Source organism: Corylus avellana, chromosome 4, assembly GCF_965113065.1.
Source record: "Corylus avellana chromosome 4, dhCorAvel1.hap1.2, whole genome shotgun sequence".
Lineage (NCBI taxonomy): Eukaryota > Viridiplantae > Streptophyta > Magnoliopsida > Fagales > Betulaceae > Corylus > Corylus avellana.
Window position 1 is genome coordinate 35,581,392 of NC_142493.1, and position 24,052 is coordinate 35,605,443.

At 35.3% G+C, this 24,052-nt stretch overlaps 1 protein-coding gene and 1 non-coding gene across 2 annotated transcripts; both read left to right on the top strand.

Annotated features, from left to right (window-relative positions):
- Positions 1-14,042: 14,042 nt before the first annotated feature.
- Positions 14,043-21,181, top strand: HK3 (histidine kinase 3). Its single transcript, XM_059592508.2, is given in 12 exon segments — positions 14,043-15,363; positions 15,810-16,091; positions 16,320-16,489; positions 16,806-17,012; positions 17,343-17,529; positions 17,621-17,672; positions 17,755-17,984; positions 18,104-18,202; positions 18,570-19,678; positions 20,023-20,276; positions 20,279-20,388; positions 20,607-21,181. Coding segments are annotated over 11 exon segments (3,117 nt in total). The 5' UTR covers positions 14,043-14,877; the 3' UTR covers positions 20,320-20,388; positions 20,607-21,181.
- Positions 21,182-22,641: 1,460 nt separating this feature from the next.
- On the top strand, positions 22,642-22,723 carry TRNAS-UGA (transfer RNA serine (anticodon UGA)). The gene has a single exon. It is a non-coding gene; the product is annotated as a tRNA-Ser (tRNA).
- The last annotated feature ends 1,329 nt before the right edge of the window (positions 22,724-24,052 follow it).

The following is a 24,052-nucleotide window of genomic DNA, read 5'->3' on the forward strand; positions in this document are numbered from 1 at the left end:
TCAGAAACTAGAACCGGGGTACCCTGGTTTTTGGTTTTGAGAAACCGAAACCGGAACCGGGACCCCGATTAACCGGGGTCCCGGTTACCGGCCATTTCCGGTTTTACCCGGTCTGGTAACCGGTTTTTTTTTTTAAATTGGTTTCTGGGCTTATTTTAAGTATTGGGCCTAAAATAAGCTTTTTTTTTTTTTTAATATAAGTTGACCCATTTTTTAAAAAATTTATTAGTCTCTTTGTCTAAATTAAAGGGGCTTTGTTATGATTGTTCTAAATAATTAAAAAATAAACCTAAAAAAGTCCAAAAATCCAAAAAAATCAATGTTTTTGCCTATTTGGGCCTTAGAAATAAAAATTTAATTTTTTAAAATACCCTAAACCTAAACCTAAGTGTAAAATATATATATATATATTATTAAATAAAATGGAAATCCGGTTCCAGTATTCCCGGTAAAAACTATGTACAAAAAACCGGGTACCAAAACTGGGGTATCCGGTTTTTGAATTTTTCAAACCGGGACCCCGGTTTCCCGGTTTCCGATTTTATAGTTTCCTAGTTCCGGTTCCGATTTTTCGATAATTTTTGACATCCCTAACAAAAAGAGTGGCACAAATTAAGAATGGTCTGACCCAAGTAAATTGTTAGTTTCACCTTATAATGGAATTCCAAAGGTAAATGTCATATTGGAAAGTGTTGTAATTCAATTATTGTAAACTAAAGGCCTCAAAAAATAAATTTATTGTCAGCTAAAAAAATAAATTATATACAATTTTATCCTTTTTTGTTGAGGCCTCGGAGGTTCGTAAATTTGTTTCTTTTGGGGTCTTGGGACCTGGGAGGTCGCAAACATTAATCGCATTAGTTAAGGGTTGGTGAGCAACTTGAAAAGACGGTTTCTGGTTTAGTTAATGTAGGCCCAAATCCAAGCCCAAACTCTAACAAAGAAAAGTGTTCAACAAGATATTGTGGCAACAGACATTTGGACGCCTCTTAAGAACTCGTACGAATTCGTTAGGTGAAGAAAAAGAAGCTTCTAAAAGAGAAATGCTAGCCAGTCGTAGCATTTTACGTACATACAGCGATTTTACGTGCCGATGTGAAAATGTCATATCAGGCAGAAACCAAATTTGCACAAATATACATATAAGCTAAAAAAAAAAAAAAAAAATTCATATTGTTTTTCTTTTTTAAAAAAATTAAAAATTAAAAATATTTTCATTTTTATGTCACATTAAAATAATTTTTTAATTAAAAAAAAATTATAAAAACCATTAACAAACATAGCTATAACATTCAATGTTGAATATCCATCTCACTACTCTCATTATGAGTGACCCATCATTCCTCATAGCATTTACTTTGGGCAGCCAAAAATAGGTAAAAGATTATTTTTTAATAAAACAAAAAACAAAAAAAGCAATATAAGAAAGAAAATAATTGGTTGGCAATAGAATTAGGATCCAAGCTTTTTTAATGGTCACAAGAGACGGTAAAAAAGAGCAAAGGAAATCAGTGACGTGCCCAAAATACTAAAGGCTGTAACCACCACGAAGGAAAAGTATTGCCGTGAACCGAACGAAATCTGTAAATAAGAAACGGACGACTACAAAAGTTTCACTACAAGATTAATATGTCATTTAACTTAATTTAAGCTAAATATTTGTTAGCTAAAATATGAATACTGTTAAAGGTAAAACGGTGATAAAAGTAGTTGCACTATTTTCGAAGTCATTATATGAGTAGTTGCAATTACTCTCAAAGAACGAGACATGGTGAGCACAACCACCACGCATGGTGGTTGGAAGTAATTGTAACCACTTAATCTGATGATTTTATTGATTGAGATGGCAGGGACGGTCACATCATGGCACAAAGCTTTGTATGCAAAATGATGCCCACGTTACTCTAAATTCTAACGTAAACGTGGAAGTTGGAACTCAAAACTGAACCAGCCCATCTACATCCATCTGAATCATGGGCTTTTGTTTGTATTTGCTCAGAAAAAAAAAGAGAAAAGAATATGGGCTTTAAAGCCCAGGATGTCTCGGCCTGCCTAGAGCATTCCTTCGCAAACTCGCATTGGGAGAAACTACATCGGAGATCCGCAGGAGAGCTTGCTCACTCCTTTCCGGTATCAGTCCAAGTAATCACGACCGTCCTTCAGATTACATCAACAGCTGCCTTTTTTTTTTTTCTTTTTTTTTTTTCATGCCATTTTCTCATTCATGTCTCTTCCCAAGTCGGCCTAGCTCCTCAGTAGGGAGACGGGATAATTGATTAAGAGGAATGCTAGGTTTATAAATAAATTTTACAAACAAATTTTTACAACATGCACCCTGATCAGTGTACAAAAATGAATAAAAAATAAAAAAATTACTTTACTCCTTTTGTTCAACACAGTAAAAAATCATGCAAGTTCGGATGGCCACATAAAAATTAATTTTAAGGTGGTTTTCTACAGGACGGGGAGCAAGGAGTCTCAGTCTTGGGTGTGTGAGAGAGAGAAAGGATAACCCAGGCCCAATTGGCCCATGGGCTTTTTTAGTGGCAAATTTATTGATATCCAAGGTTCAGAAGGACTCTCCAAATTTATAACTAGGGCAAAAGTTTTAGACAAGTTTGCTGGTCTTATTCTGAATCTCCTTCTTCTCCACTAACTCTTTGACCGTCAGTACGGTCCATACCAAATTTTCCACTAGAAAAAGCCCATGGCTAAAAATTTCCTCCAAATTAATATGGAGCAAATTTGTGTCCTCAGAAAGAACCCTTTTAAATAAAACTTTCTAACTCAACAAAATGTAATAGACTTCTTTTGTTATTTGATATACAGCGAATTCTTTCAGATTTTTACTGAAACTGTTGTTGAAGCCAACGTTTGGAAACTTGCCATTCCTCCATTTATAAAACTACAGGGTAAACCTCTTGAATTTATATGCTATTAGCTTTATTTCTTTTTCCGGATATAGAAATGGAGTCACATCAATAATTAAGAACACATAATACTTTCAACTTGCATATTCAATGCGAGTATGCATTTCATAAAGCTCATGTGTACCAGCATTTAAATCCTTGATACATATTATGGATGCAATCTCAGAATGGATTGAGATCTCCTAATTTTTTTAAAAAAATTTGAAATTCTCAAATTCATAAATCTCAGCCGTTCATATCATTTAAGCATCTAAAATAAACTATATTTCAGCATTTAATGAATAAGTTACTAAACCTATATATGTTTCTTGGTAACTTCTTCATTAAATTTCATTATTAAAAATTAAAACATGATTTATTTTAGACGGTTAAATAATATAAACAGTTAAAATTTATAAATTTAAAGAGAATTCTAAAATATGGTAATTAAAAATTCAAACCAGATTGGTTCCGATACATTGCAGCTGCACAGAAGCGAGTGCAGGACAACTATTGCTGTGCTTAATGCTGCCATCTGGTTTGCAATATTAATGACGACAGGCCTTTCTGATTTCCATTCGGCGATAGTATCATGTGTTAATATTGGTCGGCAAGCCCCCTCGCTTTCCAGTCTTCATCATTGATAGTCATAATTCTCGGCCCTTTATATGAGGTTACTTTTACAAATATATTTTTAACAAGAAACAGAAAAAGCTGGGGAGAAAGTTATGTTTATGACCCCATGGTTTTCCAACATGAGTACCTGGAACCAATTTGTACCTTATCTGCCCCATCAATAATGTTGGATTGTCGAATTAAATTTGTCCGATCTGCAACATAGCAAGCGATTCATTTTTTATATTATTTTCCTTTAAACTGAATTAGATTAATTTCTTCAAGTCTTGTCTATATATATATATATATATATATATATATATATAATTTGTCACTTTAATGTATTAAATTAAAACAATTATAGCTAATGTAGTGAAAAAATAACATTGCCACGTCAACAAAGTGTAATGGATTGCCACAAATAGCACAACCCAAATAAAAAGGGCATAGTTTTATTTTAAATTGGGTTAAAAAAGTTTCTTTCAACTTAATCTATAATAATGACATATGTCTATTAACATGTGAAAAATACATAATTTTTTAATAACATATGAGATGCTATTAAAAATTCTTCCAAATTTGTCTATACTATTAAAAAAATATGTGACTTTTATATGTTTAAAGAATACATGTCATTATTATAAATTAGGTTGAAAGAAAACTCTGTCAAAAATAAAAAATAATTGTAGAGTTGCTTCAATATTGCTTTTGCCTATATACTAGAAATTAGGACCCATTCCATCCGAAGATTCTTCTTTTACAATAACTTGACCACTTGGTTATTTCCCCACCGTCAATTTAGTTTCTTATATATCCATTTGATGTTGCATGTCATGATTATGATTTGTGGAGTGCTTTGTGTTTCTTCCTTCTATTTGGTGGTGCTATCCCTTTTCTTTTACTGAAATAACAATGATTGAAACAACCATTTGCCTGGCTTGAAGATTGTGACCAACTTGGCCGATCCATTTCATTGCAGAAAAGTTTCAGGTGCTCGACACCTGTTCAGATAAGTAAACCTTATAAGAGACTTTTTTTTTTTTCAATTATATTTTCAAATTACTAGCAAATTTAAAGAGGTTGCTGCTGGAGATGAAATTTCAAAAAGGCTCGGTCGATGGATGCTTTCGTCATCTAGTTGAGGGGTTCACAAGTAGTGGAGGTGCTCCCTACGCCAGCCACTGTGCCGATTGTCAACTATGACACGTGTAATAGAAAAAGTTTTCAGCATTCGTGTGCTTGCTCATGGGTGCCATGTGGTGCTGCTTTCCTTTGTCTAAGACTAAGTGATCCAAATCCCTTTCCTTTTCAGTTTTCACTACTTCACACTACTTCTCCATAGCTTTTGAATTTGTTGTGCATTTTTGCAGCCTTTTAAATGTTAGAAACAACTTGCCCATGTGGAACTAAATGGTTGATGTGAATGAGTCACTTATGGAATCATTGGATTCGGGTGCTTTTGCCCCTCACCTCATGACATTTGGTAGGCCTATTTAAGCTGGGCAGTGGCTGTTTCTGCTGCATAATCTTTCTCTTGAAACGATTTTGCCAGTCATAATACTTCATTATATATGTTAGAATATTCAACAATATAAAATCTATTCTGATCCATTAAAAACGAGAGCAAGATCTTAAAATAGAAAAGAATTATTTCATCGTTCATATTAAATTTAACAACATATATATATATATATATATATATATATATATATATATATATATATATTGTCACATCTCTAGTGAAATATGGAGAAGCACTTCTTGTTCGCATCAAATTAAATGTTTCAGGCCATTTACCCAGCAAGGGTTCACGGGACTTGCTAACCGATAATCAATGCGTTTCAGTCCATTTTGTTGGCTGGGTGGCCATGGAGCTATCTTATACTAGGCCACAGGATTCCTCATTGATAATAAAAGGTCCTGGCTTTAATAGTCAACGTCAAAATTAAAGTGGCTGCATTGCTAGCGCTATATATATATATATATATATATAAAGTTACAAGAATTGTTCTTTTCCTTATCTCATAACCATCAACTAAAAAAAAAAAAGTGTGAAACTCTTGCAGTATTGGGTTTCTAATTCCTTTCGAAAGTTAGATTAATAATGCATTATCATTGGTCAGGTTATTGCGGTATGAGTCACCCTAAAGGAGGATAAACAGCTAAAACACATTATGATTTGATGGTGCATGCGGCGCTTTGGTAGGCATGTTTTATTATGGCCTGCTCATTGTGATGGGAGCCCACAACATAAATAGATTTACAGACTGAAAAAGTGTTCCACTTCGGGTGGGAGATAATTAAATTAACCACAAGTCTCTATAGATTTTAATTGTAGTTATCTTGTTCTCTTTCTAGTTATTAAGTAGAGTGCGTATGAGAAATATGATTTTCATTGTGAATTCTAATCAATCAAAGACTTGTGGTTTATCTCCCACCCAAAGTGGAGCACTTTTTTAGTTAATAAATTTGTTTATCGTTGTGGGCTCCTATTAAACGTGGTATCAAATTAAGCATGGCTTCTAATAAAGACAGGATTGAAAAGCTTGAAATCCAAATTACAAGAATTAAAGGAAGGGTTTTAGAAAATGGCGGCTGGTTCCCAAAATATGGAGACATCTTTAAATGAGATCATGGATGCGTTGTCCAAATCTCAAGAGAAAATTCTAATCATAGCTTTGAAGGAAATGAGAGAAAATGAATTGTCGTCTCATACGTCGGTGAAGCATATATGGGAAGGGTTCAACCAATCATCAGGACCAAATCCAAACGGGACAGTCATTCTCATCTGCATCAACCACGACCCGCCAAACTAGATTTTTCCTTATATTTGAGGGATGATCCGACCATATTTTGAATATTAGGGAACACTGAAGGAACAAAAAATAATATTGGCTGCCTTCCACCTAGAGGGGAAAGCAAACCTATAGTGACAATAGATGAATAAGATGCATCGTGAGGAGGATCGATCAACTCAACCTGAATTAGGATGGCTTAACCCTAACTCCTACATGGCATAGATATGCGGCTATCAAATTGGTTTAACTTTCGGACTGGAATTGTTTTAGGGAGTCCGTCTTTAGGGTGTCCGAGCAGATGGGTTCAATACTGTGACCAACCTGAATGGTTGCTCAAGCATATTGCCCAAATTCCAGAAAATTCGGCAACATATCTCAATTCTTAATTTTCTACTTGAATTAAAGTTAATCATTTTTGTATTAACTATTTAAAGTATATTCCTAACTTGGACAAAAGTTGTGCTGTGTTAGGTTGAGAAAAGAATAAGGTTGGCGAATTCTCACCATGAACCATGTGGAGAAATCGCCATCACACAGGCACTTAATGGGCTTGCTGGTCCACCAAGGAAATGTTCTTGTGAACAAAAATCTCAAATATTTTAATCAAAGTGAACATAGCTAATGAATTTATAAATTATTTAAGACTCTAATCCCTCACGTTCCTTCCTACTTTCGCATTACATCCTCCCACGTATGCATCCTGTAAAATGCCACGTGTAGGGCTGCCGGCATCCTAATATGGCCTGCAAGAGTTAAAAACAGTATAATTAAACATAAAATTCTCAATCAGACTAAAAGGAGAAGCCTAATGAGCAAAGAGAGTACTTCTTTGAGAAACTTTAACCCTTTATTCTCCTTGTTGATGACAGCATCTCGTCAGCCGTTTTCGTCGAGGTGGGTGAAATGCCGCAATCTCTGACATCTACTTTGTTTGTTAATCACATAGGCCAGAGCTTATATATTATAAGAGTGACCAAAGTATGTTTATTTATTTATTTTTGGTTCGATGAGATATTTAAGTATATATGTGTTTTTTTTTCTTTTTCTTTTTTTCTTTTTCTTCTTTTCTTTCCACGTATGTTGACAAATCTCTATCAATTTCTTTAGTTTGCGGTTTAGACAAAACTTCCAGCAGGAAGGGCCTACCTTATGTCTTGTCCCCTAATTAAAAAAGTTGAAAACTTATATATTTTTTTGCTCCCAAAGCTAATTTCTTATGAAATTCTTTAACAAAGTTTAGTATTTTTGTATGAAGTGACCCGCCCTTCACCTCTAATATTGGTTGAGCCTTGCAAATGAATATTTTGAAAGTTTCAAGTTTAGGGCATTTCTTTTCTCATTTCCTCCTTCCTCTTGCTCTGGTATTTTGCTGTCCAACTAAAGTATTTAATTCTTCTTTGAATATTGGGTCAAAACATGTTAAGCATAATTTATATCTTTAATTTTGGTATAGTAAGAGTAGGCACTTGTGTTTAACAAGTAATCTAAGCTAGCTAGTTTACTTGTTTAGATTACATTAGTTTTCTTTGTAGTTTATTATTATATATTCTTCTCTCTCTCTTTCTCTTTCTCTTGCTTATATTATATTTGTAAGCTACCCTCTCGAGTCGTTGAATTAACACATGTGCACAAAGAAAAAGTAAAATGTCAACTTTTGTGTTATAAATATATATATTGATATTATTATAATTTTGGAAAGATTGATAGTCTTACTGTTGGAGCATGTTTAAAATTTAAATTTATACTGTACTTTAGATAATATTGTATACAAAATATTAAAATATTGTAATTATTTAAAACAATAATGCATCTCTCATTAATAACTGTAGACTTAATTAATTAATAATATAAACATGACAGATAAATTTTTTAAATGATAAAAATACACTCGAATTAAACTTTTTTTCTTTCTAAACTTAATTTTGTACAATTACTTTTTAACAAAAAGTTCAAACTTAATACTTTTTAATAAAAAGTCCAACTTAAGTGTCGCATAGTTTGTAACCATTAATGCATAATATGTGAAAATTGGTATTTTATATTTAAATCTGACCATTACAATTTTTGAATTGAGTGGAAATTAAATTATTACGTATTCTTAACCTTGAATTTCTGCCTAATAAACACCCTTAAAACAAATTTTCCTAGAGGTCTTAGCTAGCCAGCCCACGACTACCTCAGTAAGAAATTTCCCAACGAAGGGACAAAAACTCATCAATCGTACACATATTCTGATCAACTAGACTAACCTGCTCAAAGCCTTACTTTAGTTTGCAAAGATGTAATTGTCAATATATATATATATATATATATATATATATATATATATATATATTTGTTTATGTAGGACAACAGCTTACACTTCCCATTTTCCACAATAGGACTTTAAAATTAATCACTTTTTGGAAAGTCATGACAATTTTATTGGGAGAATTTCACTGCATGTATTAATCTATGGTATTAATTGAACGTTTTCAAAACTCTTTAATAATGTCAACTTGTTTAAAAAATAGCTCAACTAGGGAATACATACCATATAATTATGTTATGGGTGACAAAACAAATATTAATTATACCCAGGGTGGTACTAGCATTTAAAATTTGAGGGAGAAAACTAAAAAAATTAATAGTCTGGGAGGGTAAAATTTAATTTTTAAAGAGTTATAGAGGTATTTAAACAAAAAAAAAAGGGGGGGGGGGGGGGGGGGGGGGGGGAGGGAATACATGGTCGCTAGTTCCGATATATTATAAGTTACAACTTTCACTGAACTACTAAGGAAGTTATTATTCTTTCAAAAAAAAAAAAAAAAAAGTTATTACAGCTGGTTTGCGGATTCTTGGAAGATCAAGGGAGAAAAGAAAAGAAAAGGTCCCAAGCACAGTTGGTTGGTTAAGGGCACAAGATTTGTTTCATATGTTCTTCATCTTCAAACTCCCTTATTACCACGATCTTTTAAACATGCCTATGACTGTAAATGCCATGAAATTCTCATTGACGCAAGCCCTTCATCAAATGACAACTTTCTGCACTTAAAAAATAGTGTCTTACAAGACAGGTGACAAATAATGGCTCGTTTGATAATATTTTTTAAAATGTGGGTTTTTTTTTTTTAAATAATATAACATAAAGATAAAAAATAGTTTTAAGTATTTTATGTTTTAATTATTATTGAGGCAGAATTTTTATTATTATTGAAAGCTATCTCTATCTCGATCTCTTTTCTTTTTTTCTTTGTTTTGCTGTACGGATCGATGATGACCTTTAATGAATTATTCACTTGAAGCAATAAATAAGTTAAGATGTAGAGTTATAAATCTGCCTCTAGAGGAGTGTAGGAGCATGGATTGCTATGGTTTTCCTAACCAATGGCATATCATATATACCATATTATCAAGACCCACAGGCTACAGCTTAATTAATTATCGTGATCATGTGGAGCCCAGTGCCCAAGAATGAGGTGATCCTTCGGCAATAGCAAGCATATGACATGTAAGCTCGGCAACAATGCCTGATTGGGGGATCCAGAGCAATACTCCATGTTTCTCATTAATGGCTACTCGAGCATGGATCATTTATTTTTAGACTTGGTAGGGTTTTAGCAATAATGCAATATTATTTAACTAACGCCTCCAAAAAGGTAACATTCTCAGAGTAAATTACTTCCACATGTTACGTACGTTGTCTGGTTTGAATTAATACTTATATATTACAAAATAATAATAATAATACTTATATAATTAGTGTGATGCATTTCTAGGGCGCTCAAGCACTCCAAACAAACTGCCCTAGCAGCACAAGCATATATCTAGGGCTAGGGCCGTTCAATTTGAAGAAAATTTGTGGGCCTAACTTATTTTATAAAATCGGTTCAATAAGAGATGGTTGCCTATTCCTTATAAACATGCTCAAGATCTTGTCCACAGGCAACGTGAGACTATTTCTCAACACCCTCCGGTTCCTCCCTCACGTGCAGGTCAGTATTTTTTATGATCTTTGTTACGAGGTAAGTAGTGTGAACCACATTCGCCTTGTGGTAAACTTTGATACCATGAAGAAAATTCGTAGACCTAACTCATATCATAAAACTTGTTTAATAAGAGAGGGTTGTTCATTCCTTATAAACATGCCCAAGATCTTATCTACAGGCAATATGAGACTATTTCTCAACACAATCAAGGATCAGCCGTCAGGGGACTAATTTGTTTTTTCTTGACTAAGTTTTCTTATTTATTTGTTTCCAATTAATTCTTGACGGAGTTAAAAGTATAAGTTCTAAGCAAAACAACTGATAAATTATTGTATTTTTGTAATTAAATGTGTGTTTGCATTTGTACATGTATTTATATTCTCATAATTCATAACTTTTATTACTGCAACTTCATAGGGTAATAAATCACTCTTAATAATTACGTACGTGGATGTTCTTTCTTGTCTTGAAATATTTTGAATGACCATAAATGGTGTCCCAAAGTGGCAGAGTTTGTCGATAGGAAGAAACATCATGAAAATATATACACTTGCAATACGTGTTAAAAAAGGGATCGATGGGAATTGGGTGCGAGAGCTGCTTATTGCATGTTTATGTGCAAAGTTAGATCATGTAAGAAAGGATGCAATTCGATTTTATCCTATTTAGATGGATAGATGTTCTATAGTTCGACCAGATGTCTAAGTGAAAAGTAATGCATGTTATATATCATATTTATATTCTTATTTTATTGGAATAATATGATAGTATTTATTAGATTTTGAATTATTTTTATAATAAGGATTGATCTAATGGTTAATTGGTATTACCACATTAGCTCAAGTAAAATGGAAGTAAACATTTAAAGACCCGATGAGTATTCTCACATCAATCTAATAAAATATAAATAGAGTAACATTACTTTTAAGCAAAATAAAGCCCGCATGTCTTTCCATATGAACTTTTCTATTATTGTTTATATGCCCATATTTTATACTTCAAATTCCAGTTCATGGCTTCCTATGTACTGAGTGACTATAGGTCCATTCAGCTGCTCCAAGAAAGCTTAAAATAGGCTTCATTAATTTCGTTCGAACTAACTTATATTTAAAAGGTTTTGGAAATTATATTTCGTGATTTAGTGTTATCTATGCGTGGTTATCACAAAAAAAAAAAAAAAAAAAAAAACAGTCCATAATTATCTAACGATTGAAGAACTAGTGATAACACTGGCTCATTCTGTTCGAGGCTTCTCTCTTTCCCTGCAACCGAACTAAGCCAAAGGCTACTACTCGATTAAGTGGCTTAAATATGGTCATAATTGTGCTGTTAAATATGGTTATAATTAAATTGACATATTTATATTAGTTTAAGCTTATAAGAAAATTGGTGATTGAACACATACTACAGATCTCATTGCACCCTATCACGATAAAAATAGAAAGTTTGCCTTGCCTAAATTCACTAAAAAATTTGGATCTATGAAAGCAAGAGACATACTCTCTCTCCCTCATACGTTCTCGCGTGCGCATTTTTTGATGTAATATTAAAAACTAGTATTAGATTTTAAATTTAATAATAATAAATTTTAAATTTAAGGATAAATTTGAATACTACTTTAACAAATATGTTTTTAAAAGAGAGAATGAGAGTATATAGCATTTCTTGCAAAAAGCAATATTGGTGTCCCCAGTTGAGCCGCATCGTGCATGAGAACCAAAAACAACCCAAATGTGGGCAACTTCAACGAGCAATATTTTAATGAAGCAGGACTTCATTAGTTCATCAGGCAAGCGTACAGAGCCGACAGGCGACAACGTCCAAGCAGAGCAGAAAGAGCCCTCGTCGTACACGTGTAACGGCAAAGCCATTATTGGCATTACACGTTGGACAACTTGATTGGTCCGTGCCAGAGAACCGGTGCGCTGACGTGGGACGTCGCTGTCAGAAAGAGCTCCCTAGACCCCGAGGACACCAAAAAGAGGTGGGTAGTGATGGCCTAATCACTTCGTGACAAGCCTTGATTAAAGTGCCCCTTATACCTTTGCCACTGCTTTATTCCCAAATTACTCTTATGTCATGTATTGTCCTGCAACCACTTTTCCCTGTTACTCTTCTCCTAATGACCATCTTGCCCCCCACTCCAACATAATTTACAGCCATACCTACTTCCTTGTCCTACCAATTCTTCTTGTTGCTTCCTATACGCTAAACAAAAGCCATAAAGGTTCCCAACCTATTTGCCATAGGTTTGGGGGGTTGGTTCCAACTACATTTTGTACTATATAAAGTTATTTTATCATTGGTGGGGCTTTTACTTTCAACTCATAAATCAGATGAGATGTCAATATCATTATAAAGAAAAATACATGATGTTTAGTTCTGTTTGTTTTTTTTTTTTTTTAGATTAAAAAAGTATTTTGATCCTATGTAAAGGTAAAATTTATTTATTGTATTTCCGGTCGTATTTTATATTTGAAGGATTGTTAATACTTCTGTTTTGAGAAAAAAATAAAATTTTAAAAAATAGAATTAGAAAATCTAATTAATGGCAAACTCCTAATAAGTCACTCACTGATATTGCCAAAATCCCCGACAACCCATAGCTGAAGGGCCTAAAGAGGTCGAGAAGGCCCAAACAATCATAAGAATCCAGTTGCACTCTCACCCAAATGTAACGTCCAAACAATCGATCCACCACTCTACTAGTTCAGCCAACGATTTGCTCATGTCGTGTGCTTCTCTAACTGAAGAATCTCCGCGTAAGTAACAAATTATTGACAAAGATTCCTTAAACTTTAAAAAGTAAGACATGTGACAATAGCTTATAAATAGAACAAAAGGGCCCTAGCTCAGCTAAGCCTAATTAATTAATTAATTAATAAAAGCAAAAAAAAAAGATAAAAAGAAAGAAAGGGTAAGCATAATTTACTTTTCTATTATTCCGCCAAAATTTTCTCATATCCTCACTAAATTGACTTGAGCATCATAGTGATTTTGTTGAATCTACCCTGACTAATTTTCTAACCCTTTTATTCTCTTACAAATTCTCACTTCTGATTAGCAGCGTGCAATCCCTTTACTAATAGAGCCACCATTCTTGTATTTAACTGTAACTAGATCTCAACATTACGACAAGTTTAATCTGTAGTCTTAAAACTCACCGACCTAGTAAACTACAAAATTGCTTTAAGTAATTTGGCCTAGCTCCTAACCCACCAAACTTTAGGCTAGAAAATGTGTTTTTCAGGAGGTTTCGATGAATTCGGAGCTGTCCGTGACTTGATTTAGATTCCAAAACAGTAAAAAGATAATAACACCTTGAGGGGTTCTAATCATGGGTGCCTGCCATAGCTCTTTACCTACTCTTTTGACTCTTGGTCTGTCAAAACTCATGGCAAATGGCAAATGGCAATTAGGGAAAAGTACCGGGGGGGGCATCTAATGCCCTTGAGGCAGTAAAGTGAAATTCTGTTTCCATGCAAAGGGCAATATTGTCATACAAAAGTACAGCCCATACAAACACATAGAGTTAAAGGGCTTAGCGTGTAGAAGTTGTCTACTGGGATTGGATGGATAAGGGATGTGAACACAAAGGAAAGTTGGAAAAAGCAGTGATTTCTTCCAAGTGGGAGAATACCTTTTATGCCCTTATAATTTTTATATTATATGGTTTTTATACTATCTGTTTATTAAAAACATTATTAAATGTCAAAATAATTGTTCTACTTTAAAATAAAAATTTTGTGTGGGATTGGATGGTATGGACTATGTGGATAGAGATAATGGCCTTATGCTAGCAGACATTTCTACCACCATATTCTTCTCATCTTTTTTTCATAGATTCTTTTTCCTTAACGTCCATGAATTCACTCTGCTCAGCGTCTTTGTCTTCTACCGCTGCTTCTTCTACCACCATTTTTGGTCCTTTCTTTGGTGCTTCTGTGCATAGGTCTATTCAGGTTGGTTCACTCAAAGAGTCGAGCTCCAACACTAGTCACATGCTTAAATTCCTTATTGTGTGATTTCAGGAAGTTAAGGACCCCGTAAGCTAGATTTCCTGTCGGATTCCTTGTTGGGGTTGGTCTGGTTTTGCTGATTTGGTTAGCTAAATTTCGAATCTTGCTGGCTAGCTTGCCAATTCTTGTCCTGGGTTTTGGTTGGTAGTTAACAGGATAAAATCAATTTGTGTGGGATTAGAAATTTAGAATCTTGGGGATTCTTTGATTCCTTCTTTCGGGTATGTGAAATTCTTATCTCCCTTAAGCTTGGGCTTTCTCTTGCATTCCCAATTTGAAGCTATTTGGGTGGATAAGATAGCATCTTCCCACTTCCACACATCCTTTTCAATCTACTTGTTTTTAGTGAAATTGGAGGTCAGGAGGTGGGTGAGCTTCGTTCTTCTTCATTTCTTCTTCTTCCTCTACTTCTTCCAAGTTTGAAATGTTTTGTTCGATGTTGGGTTTAACTAGACAGTTTCCTTGGATTTGACAGTCCTCTCTCCCTCTCTCGCTGGAAGTAGCAAGAAGTCAAACTCACTTCATATTGTTACTGTTTCTTGTTAACTTGTGTTGGTTACTGTTGTTGATGAGTTTGCTTAACGTAGTTGGGTTTGGTCTAAAGGTGGGGCATCTGCTTTTGATGCTATGTTACTGGATTGTGTCTGTAATTTCCATGAACTGGTTCATTAATAGTGGAATTATGGACAGCAAAACTGGTTTGCTCAGTAATAGTGGCAAGATGTGGCTCAGATGTTGGGAGAAGATCTCAGGCAACAGTTGTAAGATCCAACATAACTACTCCCAGTATTTTGGGTCCAAGAGCGTCCCAAAGGAATGGTGGAGGAAACTTTTGATTACATGGGTATTTGGTTGGACCATAGTGTCTCTGTGGATCCTCTGGTACATGAGCTCACAAGCTACTGAGAAGAGGAAAGAGAGCCTTGCAAGTATGTGTGATGAGAGGGCTAGGATGTTGCAGGATCAGTTTAATGTGAGTATGAATCATATTCAAGCCATGTCCATTATGATCTCAATCTTTCACCATGGCAAGAACCCATCTGCTATTGATCAGGTACGTTTATCTCCTTTCATATTTGAGCTATTTAGGATACTAAAATCTGGCGGAGTCCATAACTCTCCAGTATAAGTTCTTAATTGCTTTGCTATTATCCTTGTTTTTTCCGTTGTTTTCGGTCAAGAATGTTAATTATGAGGCATGTCTTAATTCACAAACATGCTTGAGCTATTTGTCTAATAACCTCCTTTATTTGGATCAATTTGCATTTCTTAATCATTTAGCTTTTCATTTCATTTTCATTGCATAACTGCGTCATGGGATTCATTTTATTCATATGGTGGATTAGTTTCGAGGTGTTAAATATGGTGAATCTATATGGGGTCTCAGTTCCATATGTTAATTTGGTCAATTTAACTTGATCTAAAACCAGATCTGGGTTTCTTTTGCATATGATCACTAGTATTTGCTCAACAAAACAATCTAACTTTCACTACTTATAGAGGACTTTTGCGAGGTATACGGAAAGAACTGCTTTTGAGAGGCCCCTTACAAGTGGTGTGGCATATGCTGTAAGGGTGCTCCACTCTGAAAGGGAACAATTCGAGAAGCAACAAGGCTGGACTATTAAGAGGATGGATACCCTGGAACAAAACCCAGTTCATGAGGATGACTATGCCCCAGAAGCCTTAGAGCCATCACCAATTCAGGAAGAATATGCTCCTGTCATCTTTGCACAGGATACCATTTCTCATGTGGTTTCACTGGATATGCTGTCGGGGAAGGCAAGTTTCTTCTTCATCTTCTGCATATTGTTGTGTGATTCATTTGTCTGTTGGTGATTGGCACATTGAATGATTGACCATTTTCAATTAAAACATAATGTGGTTATGACTCAGAAAGATCTTCTTCTAGGTCTTAACATTCTGACACTGTACCACGGCTTTATTGGAAGTTTTTTATTTCATGTGTAATCCTCAGTTGACAAATTTCAATCTATTATGTACCAACAGGAAGATCGCGAAAATGTGTTGAGTGCAAGAGCATCGGGGAAGGGGGTTCTAACTGCTCCTTTCAGGCTGCTGAAAACAAACCGTCTTGGAGTTATATTGACATTTGCTGTCTACAAGACGGATCTCCCCTCAAATGCTACCCCAAATGAGAGGATTCAAGCCACTGATGGGTATATTTTCTCGGATAAATGCAAAGTTGATTAGGAACATCTCATTAGGGCAGTGAAGCCTGTAATATTAAAATGGAAGGAAAGGGACAGATGCCTTAATTATACTTAAATTTATGGTAAAAACTGAACTCATTCTGGGAACATTAAGATGCCATGTGGTGTAAAATGGATTGCTCTTGTTCGTGGGTGGTACCAAAAGGGCTTTGAAGTGGTGACATTAATGGGAGGCTTGCATCTAAACTAGAGCATATAAAATAAATAAAAAATAAAAAAACTATTAAGTAACCTTTTCACCATTCCCACTGCTGCCAAGCAGGTATCTTGGTGGAGTCTTCGATATTGAGTCACTTGTGGAGAAGTTGCTTCAACAGCTTGCTAGTAAACAGACCATCCTCGTGAATGTGTATGATACTACTAATCATCCAATCAGCATGTATGGTTCAAATGTATTAGATGATGGTTTGCAGCATGTTAGTGCCCTTAATTTTGGAGATCCCTTCAGGAAGCATGAGATGCGTTGCAGGTAATCAATAAATTCTTCTCTATGCTGATTATTCTGGGTTCAGCTTCTGGGTCATGTAGGCCTCTTTGGTTAGTTTGTAACCAATAACAGAGTCAGATCAAGGGGTTACATCATTTAAAAAATGAAAAATGAAAAAAGAAAAAAAAAAAGAAAAGAAAAAAAAGGGGTTACAATAAGTTGACTAGCCAATCTCGAATAAGTTGATGTGACTGTCCTGTTACTGGTTCCCAAATGACCAAAGTCTCCTTTATCTTCAGTGTAATTGTATCAATAAGAAATTTAGGAATTGAAGAATTGAAGTGGATGCAGAACTAAGTTTATTCTTTACAGATTCAAACAAAAACCACCATGGCCATGGTTAGCAATAACAACATCAATTGGCATCCTCGTGATTGCATTACTTGTTGGATATATATTTCATGCAACTGTGAATCGAATTGCCAAAGTGGAGGATGATTGCCAGAAGATGACGGAGCTCAAAAAACAAGCGGAGGCTGCTGATGTTGCCAAGTCCCAGGTACTTTATGTCTTTAATTACTTAATTACACTATGTTTAGGCTGCTTTTATCATGCGCATGTGGCCCTAATTTAATTTCAACCCTCTGTAGTTCCTCGCTACTGTCTCCCATGAGATCAGAACCCCAATGAATGGTGTTCTTGGTGAGTATTTGAAATCTATATTTACCAATGCTCAAGATAGAGCTTTTTGAGCCATACCGCTGAAATTCTGTTATTTTTTCAGGAATGTTGGATATGCTCATGGACACAGATCTAGATGTGACTCAACAAGATTATGTCAGAACTGCACAGGACAGTGGAAAAGCTCTAGTCTCACTCATAAATGAGGTTTTAGACCAGGCAAAGATTGAATCTGGTAGGCTTGAGCTTGAGGCTGTGCAGTTTGATCTGCGAGCAATTTTGGATGATGTTCTGTCACTCTTTTCTGGAAAGACCCCGGGAAAAGGAGTAGAGGTAGCAAGTGTTTCTAGTTTTGCATTGTCACTCATTACATTCTATTCTCTGCTCTAAATTTCACTGTCTAATAACTTAATTGATGGGATTTACATGACTAAACTTGTGGGGAAGAGCAGCTGGCAGTTTATATCTCAGATCGGGTTCCCGAGATGCTAATTGGTGATGCTGGAAGGTTTCGCCAAATCATTACCAATCTTATGGGTAATTCTATCAAAGTAAGTACACAGTAGGTTTGAAAATTTTGTTGAGTATAGTTGAAAAAGGGTGAAATATGATCAATCATGAGAATCTATTCAGTCATTGCCTTATGCGAAGCAAATTTGGTTTTGATATTTAAATATTTTGCCTTGCGAGTTAAAGCGTCTTCCCCATCTGGTGGAGAAGGAGTCGAATGATGAAATTAAATGGATTTAATTTTTAACTTGTTTTGGAAACCGTCATGTTTTAAATTGTGCTATAGGCATAATGGTATCATTATAAAATTTTAGGAATTGAAAGGAACTTCTTTTAATGAAAATTAAAATTAAGCTGTCTTGCTTGTTCTTTGCGTAGGTAGCTTCTGATAATTTAATTATATTGCAGTTCACTGAGAAGGGACACATATTTGTCACTGTTCATCTTGTTGAGGAGGTGATCGGGTCAATAGAAGTTGAGACAGAATCATTATCAAAAAGCACCTTAAGCGGATTTCCTGTTGCAGATAGACAGCGTAGCTGGGAAGGATTTAGGACATTCAGTCAAGAGGGATCCACTTGTCCCCTCTCATCACCTTCCTCTGACCTTATCAACCTGATTGTATCTGTTGAGGATACAGGAGTAGGAATCCCTATAGAAGCACAATCTCGTGTTTTCACCCCTTTTATGCAGGTGGGTCCATCCATCTCCCGAACACATGGGGGCACAGGTATTGGCCTAAGCATAAGCAAATGTTTAGTTGGCCTTATGAAGGGGGAGATTGGTTTTGTGAGCATACCAAAGATTGGTTCCACCTTTACGTTTACTGCTGTCTTTACCAATGGCAGCCCCCATCCAAATGATTATAAAAACCTACCAATCAACAACCAATCCAAGTCTACATCCTCCGAATTTCAAGGCATGAGAGCATTGGTTGTAGATCCCAGACCTGTCCGGGCCAAGGTGTCAAGATATCATATCCAACGGCTTGGAATTCGTGTTGAAGTAGTTCCTGATTTGAATCAAGGTTTTGCTAACATAAGCAGTGGCAACACTGTTATCGATATGGTCCTTGTTGAACAGGAGGTTTGGGATCAGGAGTCTGTCAAGAAAAGTGATAGTAGGATACCTCCCAAGTTGTTCCTTCTAGCTAATCCTATTGGTTCATCCAGAATAAGTGATGCAACTCCAGGTGATTATACTCCACCTGTCATCATGAAGCCCCTGAGAGCAAGCATGCTTTCTGCCTCATTGCAGCGAGCCATGGGTGTTGGGAACAAGGGCAATCCCCGCAATGGGGAGCTCCCCGGTTTTTCTCTTCGCAATCTTCTTCTTGGGAGAAAAATTCTTATTGTAGATGACAATCTTGTGAATCTCAGAGTAGCTGCTGGTGCTTTGAAAAAGTATGGAGCTGAAGTGGTCTGTGCAGACAGTGGGAAAAAGGCTATCTCACTGCTTAAACCACCTCACCGTTTTGATGCCTGTTTCATGGATATCCAAATGCCAGAAATAGATGGGTATGTGATGCTTGATTGCTTACAAAGTTTCTCAAGTACTTGTGGCTGGGGATTAAAGGCTTTTTTATAAGATAATAAATAAATAGAATATCATTCTATTGATGTGAGGCTAGAATCTGTACTACTAGTTGGCAAGTCGACCATTTAGATAATTGTAGGCTGCCTTCTATGTGATGGGAGTCGTTTGTGTCAAATTTGTTATCGTTCTTATTAATAATAACTCTCTTAACGCTTCATATTTTGCTCTCTCGGTTGATAATTTAGTTTAATTTTTACTAATTTATAGACATGATTGGTTGATGTACTACTAGATCTGAGAACCATTTTGTCTCTCATCCTCGCAGGTTTGAAGCTACAAGAAGAATTAGGGACATGGAACACAGTTTCAATAATCTTATTCAGCATGGAGAAGTATCTGTGGAAGCGCCGCAAAACATTTCAAACTTGCATGTGCCGATTTTGGCCATGACGGCAGATGTAATCCAGGCTACACATGAGCAATCCCTAAAATGTGGAATGGATGGATATGTTTCAAAACCATTTGAAGCTCAACAACTTTATCGGGAGGTTTCTCTCTTTTTCCAATCAGCTTCAAATGGGAATATATAGTGATGATTTCTATTTCAAAGGCTTGCTGCTGACAAAAGCATGACTAGCTGTTCTCGTGGATGCTTAGGAAAGCTTAAATGGGTTCAGAGTTCCTCCTAAGAGTAAGTTCTCTTGAACCAATATATGATTTGTGATTTTATAGTTCTTCCTCTTGAAGAATGCCAGTTTTCTTGTTCTATAGAGAGTTAATGCATTTGTAGTGATGCCAAAGGCTCTGCATCAAACTACATGTGTTTCTTTATCCTTTTTTCTTAAACATAAAATTATTATAGTCTAATTGCTATTCTGTTGACTTGTTGCTTGTGCTTGTTGTATCCAGGAAGACATCTGCCTTTTTGTTGCAGAGTGTATATAGAAGCCATGCTTGATTGGCTGGGGTTGAGTTTTTGTTGGTTTTCTTTTGGACCAGATATAGAAGACAGTTCATTTTTCCATGTGTAAAGTTCCTCTCATTTCCAAGCCTTTTTGTTGCGGGTCGGTTGTTCGAGAGTTATCTGCAGGTAAAGGTTCTCTAAGAGGATCTCAATTTCAGAGATACCACTCGAAAATGACCGAGAAAAATCCCTGGACTTTGATGTATCATAGAAGCTCTGGGGTTGCATCCTCTCCCCATTCAATAACAAATTTGCAATTCTTGAAATGATCTCTTTCTCCAATGTCAGTGTTTGTATTATAGTGAATGATTCAGTTGAAGGAACGACGTATAGCTTCTCAGCAACCGGAGAATGCGTTGTGTATATTACGGCTTCAATAAAGCTGGTTGATGTGTACTTACATAGCACCCTTTTCTTTGTAATTTTTGTGGTTCTAACAATGCAAAAAGTTTGTTCAACTGAGAATTCATGTAACCACGACGCTGTATCAAAATTGAGTAATATCACAATTCTTGCCTCATTTGTGTACATTTCTTTGAACCACAAGCTTATTATGATCGTTCTCTGGATAAATGTAAACATATGTAGTCGATATTAGATACGAGCTACAATGGAATGTTCTGGGTGTCGAGCTTTTCTTTGTACTGAAATCCTTCTATCATTTTCAGCCCATTTGCCTCACTAATGGGTTACAAGTTGTTGTTCCTCTCTTTATTCTTCAATTGTTCTAGCAGAAACACATGAAAGGAGAGTTTTCTTTACAGACTGTATCATTGTGGAAATTGATTTAACACCCCGAACTTCAGCAGGGATTCAAATTCAATGTAACATGATTAATTAACAAACTTGATCTCTGTTAAGCCTCGACAGCAAGTGACTCAAATTTTGCTGTGGCAGATGCTGTTTTTAGTGACTCGGATGGTAATATAACTGAAGCTGCTATCAGACATCTTCGCCTTACTGCTGCTGATGATGCTTCTATTGGTAAAGCCCTTGCTACACTGCTAACTGCTCATCTTGCAGCTTCTCGTGGGTGCAATTCTCTTATTGTTGAAGTGGATGTTCTTACCATCATCATTGCCATCCACCGTCCCAGCCTCTTTACAAATTGAAATTTTTCTAGCATGATTTTGTATCTTTATGTTAGGGGTATAATAATAGAGGTATTTTAGATTTAAAATACCTTAGGATAATATGTTATCTATATAGTATTAGAGATAAGTATTAGTTAGTATAATTTAAATATTAGGGATAAGTATTATCAGTAGTTTATTCTAATTAGTCTTTTATGTTACTATGCATTGTAATTGTCTATTTAAAGACATCAAGCTCATTAATGAAAGGATCAGAAAATTAATCTAAAACCTTGAGTTTGAAAAGGTTTTTTTAGGTTTCCTCAAAATCTAAAAAGTTTAAGTTCTCTTAAAATTTAAGGTGTAGGTCCCTTCAGAACCTAAATTCTATCCCCATTATGTATTCACGTAACACTTTACTTTAATCTGCTTTCTTCTCAGAGCTAGAAAGGCTATTTAGTTAACTTAGCCGCTTTCTACTTTATGTTTGGAAGCATTCTCAATTGGTCTCTTATACTTTCTTCCATTCTCTTCAAAAGTAAGAAAGACCCTTTCCATATAACCCTTTACCCCTTATCAAATAAAAAAAAGTTGTAACATTGTAGCAGCAATCTTGATTGCAATTTACATATATTTGCACTTCTGGCTTCTTTAATAATTTTCAAAATGTGACATTTTGAACGCTTTCTGTTGGATATTGTTACGCACTCCAAAGGGATGAGGACTACAGATATCCATGAAACAGCCATCAAAATGAGTGGTTTAAGCAACTATCCCGCTATCCACTCCGGTAAAAGATAAACATGTACTAGGATAAAAATTATCCAGTCATGCCTCGATCGTATGCAGTCGTGAATGTACATATAATAAAGGATATATATTTGATGGACGGATACCTGACACCAACGTCGATATGTCCGAGTGGTTAAGGAGACAGACTTGAAATCTGTTGGGCTTCGCCCGCGCAGGTTCGAACCCTGCTGTCGACGTTTTTTATCTGTGTTTTATAGTTTTAATTATATCAAAAAAGTAGATTTTTTTTTTTAGTTTTTTACTGAATGGGCCTATTTTTGCTTTGAACCATTTTTTATTCACTAGGAACTTGCTTGTCCATGATGGCCTTCAACCTTCTTCCAGTCAAGCTATTGTTCAGGTTTCAAGCAGTCATAATTACCATATTACTGCATGGCATGGCGTGAGCTTGATCTTCCCACTCTATGGGTGCCTCCGATTGTAGGTTATGTAAAAAGCAATTTTGATGTTGCAGTGAAGGGGAATTTTGCGGTTGTGACAGCAGTGATTAATGATGATATGGGCAACATTATAGGTGCTGCCACTCAGAAACTTAATTCCTCTGATGTTCTGCAAGGGAAAGCTTCTGCAGCTTTGTTGGCTGCTTGGTTGGCAGTCTCCTCAGGTTGTGATAAGCTTATGTTGGAAGGTGATGCCCTTCTAGTTATTTTGGCTATAAACAACCCGTTTTTATTCTCTTATTGTACTTTTGCTAATTGTATTTTTAATATTAGTTTAGTTATTTCTTCTTTTCAAAGTTGGAATGTTTTGAAAGTTTCTCGATGTGCCAACTTTCGTGCACATGCTTTAGTTAAATAGGCCGCTTCCAATCTTGTTTTTTGAAGCATTCCCACGGTATCTCCTATTCTATCTTCCATTCGGATCAGAAATGAGAAAGAACCTCCCTTATAATTCTTTCTTCCTTATTCAATTAGAAAAAAGAAAAAAGAAAAAGAAAAAGAGGAAAAAAAAAAAAACTTTTTAAGCTTCTTAACACACAATCCCAAAAAATTTCTTATTCTTGTTTGGAAGACCATGTTGACTGTTTTTACCAATTTTACCTTTGAGTTTGTAGTGGTAGTATTGTGGGATTGAAATTGCACTTAAGTACTTTGAGCACTCTAAATGGCTTAGTTATTTTTTTCTTCTTTTTCTTCTTCTCCTCCTTTTTTTTTTTTTGACATGTCTGCATAAGAGGGAAAATGAGAATTCGAATTAAAGACCCCCGCTTCATCAGGCGTGATCCCAACCAATTGAGCTATCGCTTAGTTATTTTTTCATTTTAGCTAAAGAGAAATGTTACTTATATTTTCAAATATACATTCATTGATGTGGCACTAAAGATCACCATTTGATTCAGAATTCAATAGTAATTCATTTAAAACTTAATAATGATTTTTTAGTATACGTGTGAATTTAAAAGTATGTGTAGCATTTCTCTTAACTAAAACAGATAACCAATTCACAAAAAAAAAAAAGAAAAAAAGCCTCTATTCGATTATGCAAACAAAATGCAAAATGCATTT